At 47.8% G+C, this 14553-nt stretch overlaps 1 protein-coding gene across 1 annotated transcript in view; it reads right to left on the bottom strand.

Moving 5' to 3' along the window:
• The window catches only part of DSCAM (DS cell adhesion molecule), a 765341-nt gene that overhangs the window by 214518 nt on the left and 536270 nt on the right, over positions 1-14553 (bottom strand). The window contains exon 24 of the mRNA XM_089677896.1: positions 12714-12812. Coding sequence (XP_089534022.1) covers positions 12714-12812 — 99 coding nt within the window. The remainder of the gene's footprint in view (positions 1-12713; positions 12813-14553) is intronic.

Raw genomic sequence — 14553 nt, forward strand, 5'->3', positions numbered from 1 at the left:
GACTCCTGCTGCCTTCCTCCTGGGTAAATGCTCCTTTCACCTACCTCCACTCTTAACTCCAAAACGCATTGACTCCTGCTGCCTTCCTCCTGGGTAAATGCTCCTTTCACCTACCTCCACTCTTAACTCCAAAACGCATTGACTCCTGCTGCCTTCCTCCTGGGTAAATGCTCCTTTCACCTACCTCCACTCTTAACTCCAAAACGCATTGACTCCTGCTGCCTTCCTCCTGGGTAAATGCTCCTTTCACCTACCTCCACTCTTAACTCCAAAACGCATTGACTCCTGCTATATTCAGAACAAATGGTGTATTTATATTTTTGTATATGTTGACCAGTTCTCACCTTTAGCTGCACCCGTTTTACGATCGGTGTCTGTTTCCTGAGAGAATCATCCCCCACTCCTCATGTGATCTTTATCAGCTTCTAATTGGGGTGGAGTTGAATGCTCATTTGAGCATCTCCCTATAAATTTAGATCAGCTCATGGGGGAGATCTCTGATGGGGGGCACAGTCTCTGATGGGGGTGCTGCTTCAGATTGAGTGCGGCTTCGAACGAGTGCATAGATGAAGCAGTTAAACGCAGCAATCTAATTATGCCTTCTCTACTTTCACAGGTAAATGCTCCTTTCACCTACCTCCACTCTTAACTCCAAAACGCATTGACTCCTGCTGCCTTCCTCCTGGGTAAATGCTCCTTTCACCTACCTCCACTCTTAACTCCAAAACGCATTGACTCCTGCTGCCTTCCTCCTGGGTAAATGCTCCTTTCACCTACCTCCACTCTTAACTCCAAAACGCATTGACTCCTGCTGCCTTCCTCCTGGGTAAATGCTCCTTTCACCTACCTCCACTCTTAACTCCAAAACGCATTGACTCCTGCTGCCTTCCTCCTGGGTAAATGCTCCTTTCACCTACCTCCACTCTTAACTCCAAAACGCATTGACTCCTGCTGCCTTCCTCCTGGGTAAATGCTCCTTTCACCTACCTCCACTCTTAACTCCAAAACGCATTGACTCCTGCTATATTCAGAACAAATGGTGTATTTATATTTTTGTATATGTTGACCAGTTCTCACCTTTAGCTGCACCCGTTTTACGATCGGTGTCTGTTTCCTGAGAGAATCATCCCCCACTCCTCATGTGATCTTTATCAGCTTCTAATTGGGGTGGAGTTGAATGCTCATTTGAGCATCTCCCTATAAATTTAGATCAGCTCATGGGGGAGATCTCTGATGGGGGGCACAGTCTCTGATGGGGGTGCTGCTTCAGATTGAGTGCGGCTTCGAACGAGTGCATAGATGAAGCAGTTAAACGCAGCAATCTAATTATGCCTTCTCTACTTTCACAGGTAAATGCTCCTTTCACCTACCTCCACTCTTAACTCCAAAACGCATTGACTCCTGCTGCCTTCCTCCTGGGTAAATGCTCCTTTCACCTACCTCCACTCTTAACTCCAAAACGCATTGACTCCTGCTGCCTTCCTCCTGGGTAAATGCTCCTTTCACCTACCTCCACTCTTAACTCCAAAACGCATTGACTCCTGCTGCCTTCCTCCTGGGTAAATGCTCCTTTCACCTACCTCCACTCTTAACTCCAAAACGCATTGACTCCTGCTGCCTTCCTCCTGGGTAAATGCTCCTTTCACCTACCTCCACTCTTAACTCCAAAACGCATTGACTCCTGCTGCCTTCCTCCTGGGTAAATGCTCCTTTCACCTACCTCCACTCTTAACTCCAAAACGCATTGACTCCTGCTATATTCAGAACAAATGGTGTATTTATATTTTTGTATATGTTGACCAGTTCTCACCTTTAGCTGCACCCGTTTTACGATCGGTGTCTGTTTCCTGAGAGAATCATCCCCCACTCCTCATGTGATCTTTATCAGCTTCTAATTGGGGTGGAGTTGAATGCTCATTTGAGCATCTCCCTATAAATTTAGATCAGCTCATGGGGGAGATCTCTGATGGGGGGCACAGTCTCTGATGGGGGTGCTGCTTCAGATTGAGTGCGGCTTCGAACGAGTGCATAGATGAAGCAGTTAAACGCAGCAATCTAATTATGCCTTCTCTACTTTCACAGGTAAATGCTCCTTTCACCTACCTCCACTCTTAACTCCAAAACGCATTGACTCCTGCTGCCTTCCTCCTGGGTAAATGCTCCTTTCACCTACCTCCACTCTTAACTCCAAAACGCATTGACTCCTGCTGCCTTCCTCCTGGGTAAATGCTCCTTTCACCTACCTCCACTCTTAACTCCAAAACGCATTGACTCCTGCTGCCTTCCTCCTGGGTAAATGCTCCTTTCACCTACCTCCACTCTTAACTCCAAAACGCATTGACTCCTGCTGCCTTCCTCCTGGGTAAATGCTCCTTTCACCTACCTCCACTCTTAACTCCAAAACGCATTGACTCCTGCTGCCTTCCTCCTGGGTAAATGCTCCTTTCACCTACCTCCACTCTTAACTCCAAAACGCATTGACTCCTGCTATATTCAGAACAAATGGTGTATTTATATTTTTGTATATGTTGACCAGTTCTCACCTTTAGCTGCACCCGTTTTACGATCGGTGTCTGTTTCCTGAGAGAATCATCCCCCACTCCTCATGTGATCTTTATCAGCTTCTAATTGGGGTGGAGTTGAATGCTCATTTGAGCATCTCCCTATAAATTTAGATCAGCTCATGGGGGAGATCTCTGATGGGGGGCACAGTCTCTGATGGGGGTGCTGCTTCAGATTGAGTGCGGCTTCGAACGAGTGCATAGATGAAGCAGTTAAACGCAGCAATCTAATTATGCCTTCTCTACTTTCACAGGTAAATGCTCCTTTCACCTACCTCCACTCTTAACTCCAAAACGCATTGACTCCTGCTGCCTTCCTCCTGGGTAAATGCTCCTTTCACCTACCTCCACTCTTAACTCCAAAACGCATTGACTCCTGCTGCCTTCCTCCTGGGTAAATGCTCCTTTCACCTACCTCCACTCTTAACTCCAAAACGCATTGACTCCTGCTGCCTTCCTCCTGGGTAAATGCTCCTTTCACCTACCTCCACTCTTAACTCCAAAACGCATTGACTCCTGCTGCCTTCCTCCTGGGTAAATGCTCCTTTCACCTACCTCCACTCTTAACTCCAAAACGCATTGACTCCTGCTGCCTTCCTCCTGGGTAAATGCTCCTTTCACCTACCTCCACTCTTAACTCCAAAACGCATTGACTCCTGCTGCCTTCCTCCTGGGTAAATGCTCCTTTCACCTACCTCCACTCTTAACTCCAAAACGCATTGACTCCTGCTATATTCAGAACAAATGGTGTATTTATATTTTTGTATATGTTGACCAGTTCTCACCTTTAGCTGCACCCGTTTTACGATCGGTGTCTGTTTCCTGAGAGAATCATCCCCCACTCCTCATGTGATCTTTATCAGCTTCTAATTGGGGTGGAGTTGAATGCTCATTTGAGCATCTCCCTATAAATTTAGATCAGCTCATGGGGGAGATCTCTGATGGGGGGCACAGTCTCTGATGGGGGTGCTGCTTCAGATTGAGTGCGGCTTCGAACGAGTGCATAGATGAAGCAGTTAAACGCAGCAATCTAATTATGCCTTCTCTACTTTCACAGGTAAATGCTCCTTTCACCTACCTCCACTCTTAACTCCAAAACGCATTGACTCCTGCTGCCTTCCTCCTGGGTAAATGCTCCTTTCACCTACCTCCACTCTTAACTCCAAAACGCATTGACTCCTGCTGCCTTCCTCCTGGGTAAATGCTCCTTTCACCTACCTCCACTCTTAACTCCAAAACGCATTGACTCCTGCTGCCTTCCTCCTGGGTAAATGCTCCTTTCACCTACCTCCACTCTTAACTCCAAAACGCATTGACTCCTGCTGCCTTCCTCCTGGGTAAATGCTCCTTTCACCTACCTCCACTCTTAACTCCAAAACGCATTGACTCCTGCTGCCTTCCTCCTGGGTAAATGCTCCTTTCACCTACCTCCACTCTTAACTCCAAAACGCATTGACTCCTGCTATATTCAGAACAAATGGTGTATTTATATTTTTGTATATGTTGACCAGTTCTCACCTTTAGCTGCACCCGTTTTACGATCGGTGTCTGTTTCCTGAGAGAATCATCCCCCACTCCTCATGTGATCTTTATCAGCTTCTAATTGGGGTGGAGTTGAATGCTCATTTGAGCATCTCCCTATAAATTTAGATCAGCTCATGGGGGAGATCTCTGATGGGGGGCACAGTCTCTGATGGGGGTGCTGCTTCAGATTGAGTGCGGCTTCGAACGAGTGCATAGATGAAGCAGTTAAACGCAGCAATCTAATTATGCCTTCTCTACTTTCACAGGTAAATGCTCCTTTCACCTACCTCCACTCTTAACTCCAAAACGCATTGACTCCTGCTGCCTTCCTCCTGGGTAAATGCTCCTTTCACCTACCTCCACTCTTAACTCCAAAACGCATTGACTCCTGCTGCCTTCCTCCTGGGTAAATGCTCCTTTCACCTACCTCCACTCTTAACTCCAAAACGCATTGACTCCTGCTGCCTTCCTCCTGGGTAAATGCTCCTTTCACCTACCTCCACTCTTAACTCCAAAACGCATTGACTCCTGCTGCCTTCCTCCTGGGTAAATGCTCCTTTCACCTACCTCCACTCTTAACTCCAAAACGCATTGACTCCTGCTGCCTTCCTCCTGGGTAAATGCTCCTTTCACCTACCTCCACTCTTAACTCCAAAACGCATTGACTCCTGCTATATTCAGAACAAATGGTGTATTTATATTTTTGTATATGTTGACCAGTTCTCACCTTTAGCTGCACCCGTTTTACGATCGGTGTCTGTTTCCTGAGAGAATCATCCCCCACTCCTCATGTGATCTTTATCAGCTTCTAATTGGGGTGGAGTTGAATGCTCATTTGAGCATCTCCCTATAAATTTAGATCAGCTCATGGGGGAGATCTCTGATGGGGGGCACAGTCTCTGATGGGGGTGCTGCTTCAGATTGAGTGCGGCTTCGAACGAGTGCATAGATGAAGCAGTTAAACGCAGCAATCTAATTATGCCTTCTCTACTTTCACAGGTAAATGCTCCTTTCACCTACCTCCACTCTTAACTCCAAAACGCATTGACTCCTGCTGCCTTCCTCCTGGGTAAATGCTCCTTTCACCTACCTCCACTCTTAACTCCAAAACGCATTGACTCCTGCTGCCTTCCTCCTGGGTAAATGCTCCTTTCACCTACCTCCACTCTTAACTCCAAAACGCATTGACTCCTGCTGCCTTCCTCCTGGGTAAATGCTCCTTTCACCTACCTCCACTCTTAACTCCAAAACGCATTGACTCCTGCTGCCTTCCTCCTGGGTAAATGCTCCTTTCACCTACCTCCACTCTTAACTCCAAAACGCATTGACTCCTGCTGCCTTCCTCCTGGGTAAATGCTCCTTTCACCTACCTCCACTCTTAACTCCAAAACGCATTGACTCCTGCTATATTCAGAACAAATGGTGTATTTATATTTTTGTATATGTTGACCAGTTCTCACCTTTAGCTGCACCCGTTTTACGATCGGTGTCTGTTTCCTGAGAGAATCATCCCCCACTCCTCATGTGATCTTTATCAGCTTCTAATTGGGGTGGAGTTGAATGCTCATTTGAGCATCTCCCTATAAATTTAGATCAGCTCATGGGGGAGATCTCTGATGGGGGGCACAGTCTCTGATGGGGGTGCTGCTTCAGATTGAGTGCGGCTTCGAACGAGTGCATAGATGAAGCAGTTAAACGCAGCAATCTAATTATGCCTTCTCTACTTTCACAGGTAAATGCTCCTTTCACCTACCTCCACTCTTAACTCCAAAACGCATTGACTCCTGCTGCCTTCCTCCTGGGTAAATGCTCCTTTCACCTACCTCCACTCTTAACTCCAAAACGCATTGACTCCTGCTGCCTTCCTCCTGGGTAAATGCTCCTTTCACCTACCTCCACTCTTAACTCCAAAACGCATTGACTCCTGCTGCCTTCCTCCTGGGTAAATGCTCCTTTCACCTACCTCCACTCTTAACTCCAAAACGCATTGACTCCTGCTGCCTTCCTCCTGGGTAAATGCTCCTTTCACCTACCTCCACTCTTAACTCCAAAACGCATTGACTCCTGCTGCCTTCCTCCTGGGTAAATGCTCCTTTCACCTACCTCCACTCTTAACTCCAAAACGCATTGACTCCTGCTATATTCAGAACAAATGGTGTATTTATATTTTTGTATATGTTGACCAGTTCTCACCTTTAGCTGCACCCGTTTTACGATCGGTGTCTGTTTCCTGAGAGAATCATCCCCCACTCCTCATGTGATCTTTATCAGCTTCTAATTGGGGTGGAGTTGAATGCTCATTTGAGCATCTCCCTATAAATTTAGATCAGCTCATGGGGGAGATCTCTGATGGGGGGCACAGTCTCTGATGGGGGTGCTGCTTCAGATTGAGTGCGGCTTCGAACGAGTGCATAGATGAAGCAGTTAAACGCAGCAATCTAATTATGCCTTCTCTACTTTCACAGGTAAATGCTCCTTTCACCTACCTCCACTCTTAACTCCAAAACGCATTGACTCCTGCTGCCTTCCTCCTGGGTAAATGCTCCTTTCACCTACCTCCACTCTTAACTCCAAAACGCATTGACTCCTGCTGCCTTCCTCCTGGGTAAATGCTCCTTTCACCTACCTCCACTCTTAACTCCAAAACGCATTGACTCCTGCTGCCTTCCTCCTGGGTAAATGCTCCTTTCACCTACCTCCACTCTTAACTCCAAAACGCATTGACTCCTGCTGCCTTCCTCCTGGGTAAATGCTCCTTTCACCTACCTCCACTCTTAACTCCAAAACGCATTGACTCCTGCTGCCTTCCTCCTGGGTAAATGCTCCTTTCACCTACCTCCACTCTTAACTCCAAAACGCATTGACTCCTGCTATATTCAGAACAAATGGTGTATTTATATTTTTGTATATGTTGACCAGTTCTCACCTTTAGCTGCACCCGTTTTACGATCGGTGTCTGTTTCCTGAGAGAATCATCCCCCACTCCTCATGTGATCTTTATCAGCTTCTAATTGGGGTGGAGTTGAATGCTCATTTGAGCATCTCCCTATAAATTTAGATCAGCTCATGGGGGAGATCTCTGATGGGGGGCACAGTCTCTGATGGGGGTGCTGCTTCAGATTGAGTGCGGCTTCGAACGAGTGCATAGATGAAGCAGTTAAACGCAGCAATCTAATTATGCCTTCTCTACTTTCACAGGTAAATGCTCCTTTCACCTACCTCCACTCTTAACTCCAAAACGCATTGACTCCTGCTGCCTTCCTCCTGGGTAAATGCTCCTTTCACCTACCTCCACTCTTAACTCCAAAACGCATTGACTCCTGCTGCCTTCCTCCTGGGTAAATGCTCCTTTCACCTACCTCCACTCTTAACTCCAAAACGCATTGACTCCTGCTGCCTTCCTCCTGGGTAAATGCTCCTTTCACCTACCTCCACTCTTAACTCCAAAACGCATTGACTCCTGCTGCCTTCCTCCTGGGTAAATGCTCCTTTCACCTACCTCCACTCTTAACTCCAAAACGCATTGACTCCTGCTGCCTTCCTCCTGGGTAAATGCTCCTTTCACCTACCTCCACTCTTAACTCCAAAACGCATTGACTCCTGCTATATTCAGAACAAATGGTGTATTTATATTTTTGTATATGTTGACCAGTTCTCACCTTTAGCTGCACCCGTTTTACGATCGGTGTCTGTTTCCTGAGAGAATCATCCCCCACTCCTCATGTGATCTTTATCAGCTTCTAATTGGGGTGGAGTTGAATGCTCATTTGAGCATCTCCCTATAAATTTAGATCAGCTCATGGGGGAGATCTCTGATGGGGGGCACAGTCTCTGATGGGGGTGCTGCTTCAGATTGAGTGCGGCTTCGAACGAGTGCATAGATGAAGCAGTTAAACGCAGCAGTTGAACTAAAGCAGGAAAACCCAAGCAGCAGGAAGACACAACAACAGTTAGAAGCTCTACTGCATGCTGGAAGACTGCAAGCAAACACCCTGGGAAACCTCTTACATGCCTGAGACCCACTCTGTGTGCCTTTATATAATACGCCCCTCTTCTCATCATATTACTACCCTCTGTTCCCAAATCTCATTTCTTTACCCCTCTGCTCCACCCCACAACCTGTACATCTCCCCCTCACTGCTATCATCTCCCTACTACTGCTCTCTTCACCTCCCCAAAATGTCTCTTCCACTCCTCCTTCTCATTTTCCTCTCCTCCGTTCCCAAATTCCATTCACTATATCCCTCTGCCCCTCCCAAACATTTGTATATCGTGTCCTCACTGCTTCCCTCACCCCTCTATGGCACCCACCACCTCCTCCTATTATTCCACTCTCCCACTGACCCCAACACCTCCACTAGGAGTTTCTCACGCTCCTGCACATCCCGCTCCCATGCCACCTTTCTCACCCTTCTCCTCCTAGCCGCGGGGGACATCTCCCCAAATCCTGGCCCTCCACCTCCCTCACCCGCTCAACACCCTCCCACTTCCACGTCCTACTGCAACCCCCGCAACTTAGTATCTGTCTCCCTGCTCCCTAAAATCTCTCCCCCATTTTCATGTGCACTCCTGAACGCCCGTTCGGTGTGCAACAAGCTTACCGCCATCCACGACCTCTTTGTTTCCCGCTCCCTCAACCTCCTGGCGATCACGGAAACCTGGATCCAGCCCACTGACTCTACCTCCCCTGCTGCACTCTCCTATGGAGGTCTCACCTGGACCCACTCACCCAGGCCTAACGGTCGTAAAGGTGGTGGGGTTGGTCTGCTCCTGTCACCGCAGAGCACCTTCCGAGTCCTCCCAAACCCCCCCTCCCTATCCTTCTCCTCCTTCGAGGCCCACTGCCTCCGACTATTCTCCCCAACCCCCCTGAAGATTGCTGTGATATACCGGCCTCCTGGATCCATACCCCGCTTCCTGGATGACTTCTCCTCCTGGCTGCCCTTCTTCCTCTCCTCTGAGCTACCCACCATAATTCTTGGGGATTTTAACATCCCTGTCAACCTCGACAACCCGGACACAGCCCGTCTCCTCCACCTAACCTCCTCCTTTGCACTTGCACAGTGCATACAATCCACCACCCACTCCAATGGAAATATCCTTGATCTTGTCTTCTCCAACCGATGTGCTCCCCACAACCTCACTAACACCCCCTTCCCTCTCTCTGACCACAACCTGATCACCTTCTCTATCTCCTCGTCCTCCAACGCCTACCCCTCCAAATGTCACACTACTACCAGCCGTAACCTCCGCAACCTTAACCCTGCCTCCCTCCACTCTGCAGCTGATCAACTCCACGACCGCATCCTCCCCCTGTCCTGCCCCGACTTGGCTTTGACCGCCTACAACAATGCGCTCTCAACAGCCCTTGACTCACTAGCGCCTTTAACCACACGCAACACCAGACCCCGACCGCTCCAGCCCTGGCAGACTGATCACACCAAAACCCTCAAACGACAAAGTCGTGCCCTGGAGCGACTATGGCGCAAAACCAAATCCAAACAAGCCTTCACCCGCTACAAATCTGCCTTCCGCACCTACACCTCCTCCCTCCATGCTGCCAAACAGGCCTACTTCTTGACCCTCATCAAGGCCCTCTCCTCCAATCCTCGCCGACTCTTCTCTGCCTTCAACTCTCTACTCTCTCCACCCCCACCTCCACCCAGCACCTCACTCACTGCCCTTGAGATTGCCAATCACTTCAAAAACAAAATTGACACAATTCGCAAGGACATTGCCGCAACTCACACGCCCTCTCAACCTGTCCCCTCTCACACAGCTACCCCCTTATCCCCCCTCCCCCTCGACATAACCCGCAGGGACTTCGTCGCTGCTCAAACTCTCTCCAACCCCCTTCACCCTCACTCAGCTACCCCCTCATCACCCCTCTCCCACGGCCCCACCACTGCTCTGACCTCCTCTTCCACCCCACCCTACATTCCTCATACTGAAGCTCCCCCAACACTCCACACCTTTGACCTTACTACCATCGAGGAAGTCTCCAAGACCCTCTCTGATGCCCGCCTCACCACCTGCCCCCTCGACCCTATCCCCTCACAACTCCTACGACCTTCCTCCTCCTCCATCCTACGCTCCCTCACCCACATCTTCAATCTCTCCCTCTCCTCAGGCACTTTCCCCTCCCCTCTGAAACATGCACACATCACCCCCATACTTAAAAAGCCCTCCCTGGACCCCAATGACCCGAACAACCTCAGACCCATCTCCCTGCTCCCATTTACATCTAAACTCCTCGAGCGCCTAGTCTACACCCGCCTATGCTCTCACCTCAACGACAACAACCTCCTCGATCCCCTACAGTCCGGCTTCCGTCCCCTACACTCCACCGAAACTGCCTTACTCAAACTCTCCAACGACCTGCTAACCGCCAAAGCTAATGGACACTATTCAGTGCTCCTACTCCTTGACCTCTCTGCGGCCTTCGACACAGTCGACCACCCCCTCCTCCTCAAAAAACTACACTCCCTCGGCCTCAGAGATTCTGCTCTCTCCTGGATCTCATCCTACCTGTCACAACGCTCTTTCAGCGTTACCTATAATGCTACCACCTCCCCCTCACTCCCCCTCTCTGTTGGGGTCCCTCAAGGCTCTGTCCTCGGGCCCCTTCTCTTCTCCATCTATACCTCCTCCCTTGGCCAACTCATACACTCTCACGGCTTCAACTACCACCTCTATGCCGACGACACACAAATCTATCTCTCAACCCCCCACCTCACCCCCTTGGTCTCAGCCCGAATCACACACCTACTGAGCGACATATCAGACTGGATGTCGCTCCACTTCCTTAAATTGAACCTCTCCAAAACCGAGTTTCTTGTCTTCCCCCCAGCCCGGACACCACCCCCCATTGATTTCTCCGTCACATCCAACAACGCTACCATCAAACCCGCCCTGCAGGCCAGAGTACTGGGTGTCATTCTGGACTCCAACCTATCCTTCCAGCCCCAAGTCCAATCTTTAACAAACTCGTGCAGACTCCACCTCCGCAACATCGCCAAAATCCGCACGTTCCTAACCCCAGAAACCACTAAACAGCTCATCCACTCCCTCATCATATCACGACTCAACTACTGCAACTCCCTCCTCACTGGCCTGCCTCGCCGCTGGCTATCCCCTCTTCAGTCCATCCTGAACACGGCTGCCAGACTCATTCACCTTTCCAACCGCTCTGTCTCCGCCACCCCCCTCTGCCAATCCCTCCACTGGCTTCCGATTGCGCAACGGATCAAATTCAAAATCCTAACGCTGACGTACAAAGCTGTCCACCATACTGCCCCGAACTACATCACTGACCTAATATCCAAGTACCGCCCAGCACGCACACTCCGCTCCTCACAAGACCTCCTTCTCTCTAGTTCCCTGGTCTCCTCCTCCCATGCCCGCCTCCAGGACTTCTCCAGGGTGTCACCCATCCTCTGGAACTCCCTGCCCCAACCCATCAGATTATCACCTACTCTCCTCTCCTTTAGGCGCACCCTGAAAACCCATCTCTTCAGGGAAGCCTACCCCACCCCCTGCTAACTTGCCTCCCTCCTCCACTCTTCCTACCACTCCATCCCCCACAGCTATCTCCTCCTGTGCCACCACCCCCTCCCTCCTAGATTGTAAGCTCGAAAGAGCAGGGCCCTCGATCCCCTCATGTTTTGCATTGTATTGGTATTGTTCTGTCACATGTTCTGTCTCCCTTTGTAATGTACAGCGCTGAGCGAACTATTGGCGCTTTATAAATACTGTATAATAATAATAATAATAATAATAATAATATTCTATATTCTTTGTTATTCTATTCTTTTATTTTATATTCTTTTCTATTCTATTCCTTTATACTCTATTCTATTCTCTTTTATTCTATTTTATATTCTATTACATTCCGTTATATTCCATTCTATGTTATTCTATTTCTTTATTTTCTATTCTATTCTGTTTTATTCTGTTCTGTTCTTGTATTTTCTATTCTATTATATTTTATAAAGTAGCTTAAGTAGGAATCAACATCTTATTTCACTTTTATACATTACAGTATTTATTGCAATATATTTCCATTTTGAATTCAAATACATTTTGGAGTTCGGATAATTTGTTTCATTATAATAAAAGACCCCCACTGCAAAGTGAATATAACCTTAGGTGATGCACATAAAAATATAATAACAGGAACACTCTGGTGCCTGCTCCTGGGTAGTCCTTTTAGTTTACAAAGAGTGAATAGAGTGGGTTTGCATTGATCTCTTTGAACACTTTTTATGTAGAGTGGAATTTTACTTTACCTTTTTTACTGTATTTCTCAGATTAGTTGGTGTTTGCATTATGAACATATGATAAATCTACTGTCTGCTGCCTGTTTTGCGAATTATAGCAAGCCTCTCCTCCAGTATTGCTCTGGTAAAAAAAAAACTAATATAAAGAAAACTAATAAAGGATAACTTGATCTGTTCCACCAGTGTAAGAGGGATAATAAAAGGAAAACAGAAGACTGTTATTTGATTGCATTTGTTGTTTTTTTCCCATTTTGACATACTGGAAAACTGTCACTCAGTTATCACTTTTAAAGGCAGGCACTTGAAAAATGCTGCTAAATTGAAATTGTTGTATTAGCATTATGCTTACCTCGGATGGAGCTCCCGCCATTATCCCCAGGATTCCATGACAGTGTTATGGAGGAAGTCGTAAGTTTTGACACAGTAAGCCCAGGCTGGTCAGGTGGCACTAAGAAAACAGATTTTAGATGTGAAAATGTTAAAAGGGTATTAAAAGTCTTTTCATTTATTCATGTAGACAAGCTTGCAGTCAATAATGTAACAAATGTGTGTTATAGTAAAGTTTTTACACACATACATGCGCGCACGCGCGCGCACGCACGCACGCACGCACACACTGGGGTACTAAAGCTGGTTCATTCAGAATCTGGTGCAGCGCTGCATGGTAGCCAATGAGCTTCTAACTTCAGCTTGTTCAATTAAGCATTGACAATAATACCTGGAAGCTGATTGGTTTCTATGCAGAAGTGAACATGATTTTTGCACTCTCCAGCTTTTGTAAACCCCACTGTGCACTGGGCAGTTTTACGCAGTTGTGAAAAAAAAAGCAATAAAGTAAGAATGTTTTCAGAAATAGAAGTGTTAATAGTTTTTTTTACCCATTAACAAAATGGAAAGCAAACAAACACAAGAGAAATCCAAATCAGACCACCGTTTGCCTTCAAAACAGCATCAGTTGTTTGAGGTACACTTGCACACAGGTTTGAATGAACTGGGTACGTTGTTCCAAACATCTTGGAGAACTAACCACAGATCTTCTGTGGATGTAGGCTGCCTCAAATTCCTCTGTCTCTTCATGTAATCTCAGACAGACTCCATGATGTTGAGATCAGGGCTCTGTGGGGGTCAAGCCATCATTTCCAGGACTCCTTGTTCTTCTTTACATTGGGGTCTGTATGCTGTAGAATACATTTGGGGCAAATCACACACCGCCCTGATGGTATGGCATTATGGATAAGTATCTGCCTGTGTTTCTTTCACATGGGGAGGACCCGTTTAGCGTATCCGCTTGCTCAGGTGGGGATCTCTCTGCTGATCCCCGCTGAGCAAGCGGATGACAGGTCTGTGTCCGCTCTGCTGCTGCAGAGCAGACACAGAGCAGCTGTCCTCAATGGGCGGTCGGATGGACAGAAAGGGAATTGAATCCCCAGCCATCTCTTTTCTGCGGGTCGGATCGGATTAGATGTTGGTGGATGTAAACGGACACATGTCCGTTTACACCTGCCGCTCCATAGAGGAGAATGGAGGTTCTGATTGAGTCCTCCTGTAAAACAGGCAGGTGGACCCGATCAGAACGTCCATGTGAAAGGGGCCTTTCTCTGCATTGAGGACACCATTGATCCTGACCAAATCTCCAACTCCATTTGCAGAAATGCAGCCCCAAACATGTAAGGAACCTCCGCCATGCTTCACTGTTGCCTGCAGACACTCATTATTGTACCACCCTCCAGCCCTTCAGTGAACAAACTGCTTCCTGCTACAGCCAAATATTTCAAATTTTGACTTATCAGTCCAGAGCACCTGTTGCCACTTTTCTGCACCCCAGTTCCTATGTTTTCATGCACAGTTGAGTCGCTTAGCCTTGTTTCCACATCTGAGGTATGGTTTTTTGGTTATAATTCTTCCACAAAGACCAATTCTGTACAGACTTCACTTGACAGTAGATGGGTGTACCTAGGGCCCACTGTTTTTTATGCCAGTCCTGTGCTGATGGCACTGCTGGACATCTTCCGACGGTGACGAGAAGTAAGCATGATGTGTCTTTCATCTGAGGCATTAAGTTTCCTTGGTTGATCACTGTCTCTACAGTACTAAACGTTGCCCGATCAATGCTGTCCCCAATGCTGAGAAATACAGGCAGAAATGTATCCATCATGCCACACCATTAGTGAGCCATGTGATTGGCTCCA

This window comes from Staurois parvus, unplaced genomic scaffold (assembly GCF_062004578.1).
Source record: "Staurois parvus isolate SC_StPar_1 unplaced genomic scaffold, SC_StPar_1.0 ptg000195l, whole genome shotgun sequence".
Classification (NCBI taxonomy): domain Eukaryota; kingdom Metazoa; phylum Chordata; class Amphibia; order Anura; family Ranidae; genus Staurois; species Staurois parvus.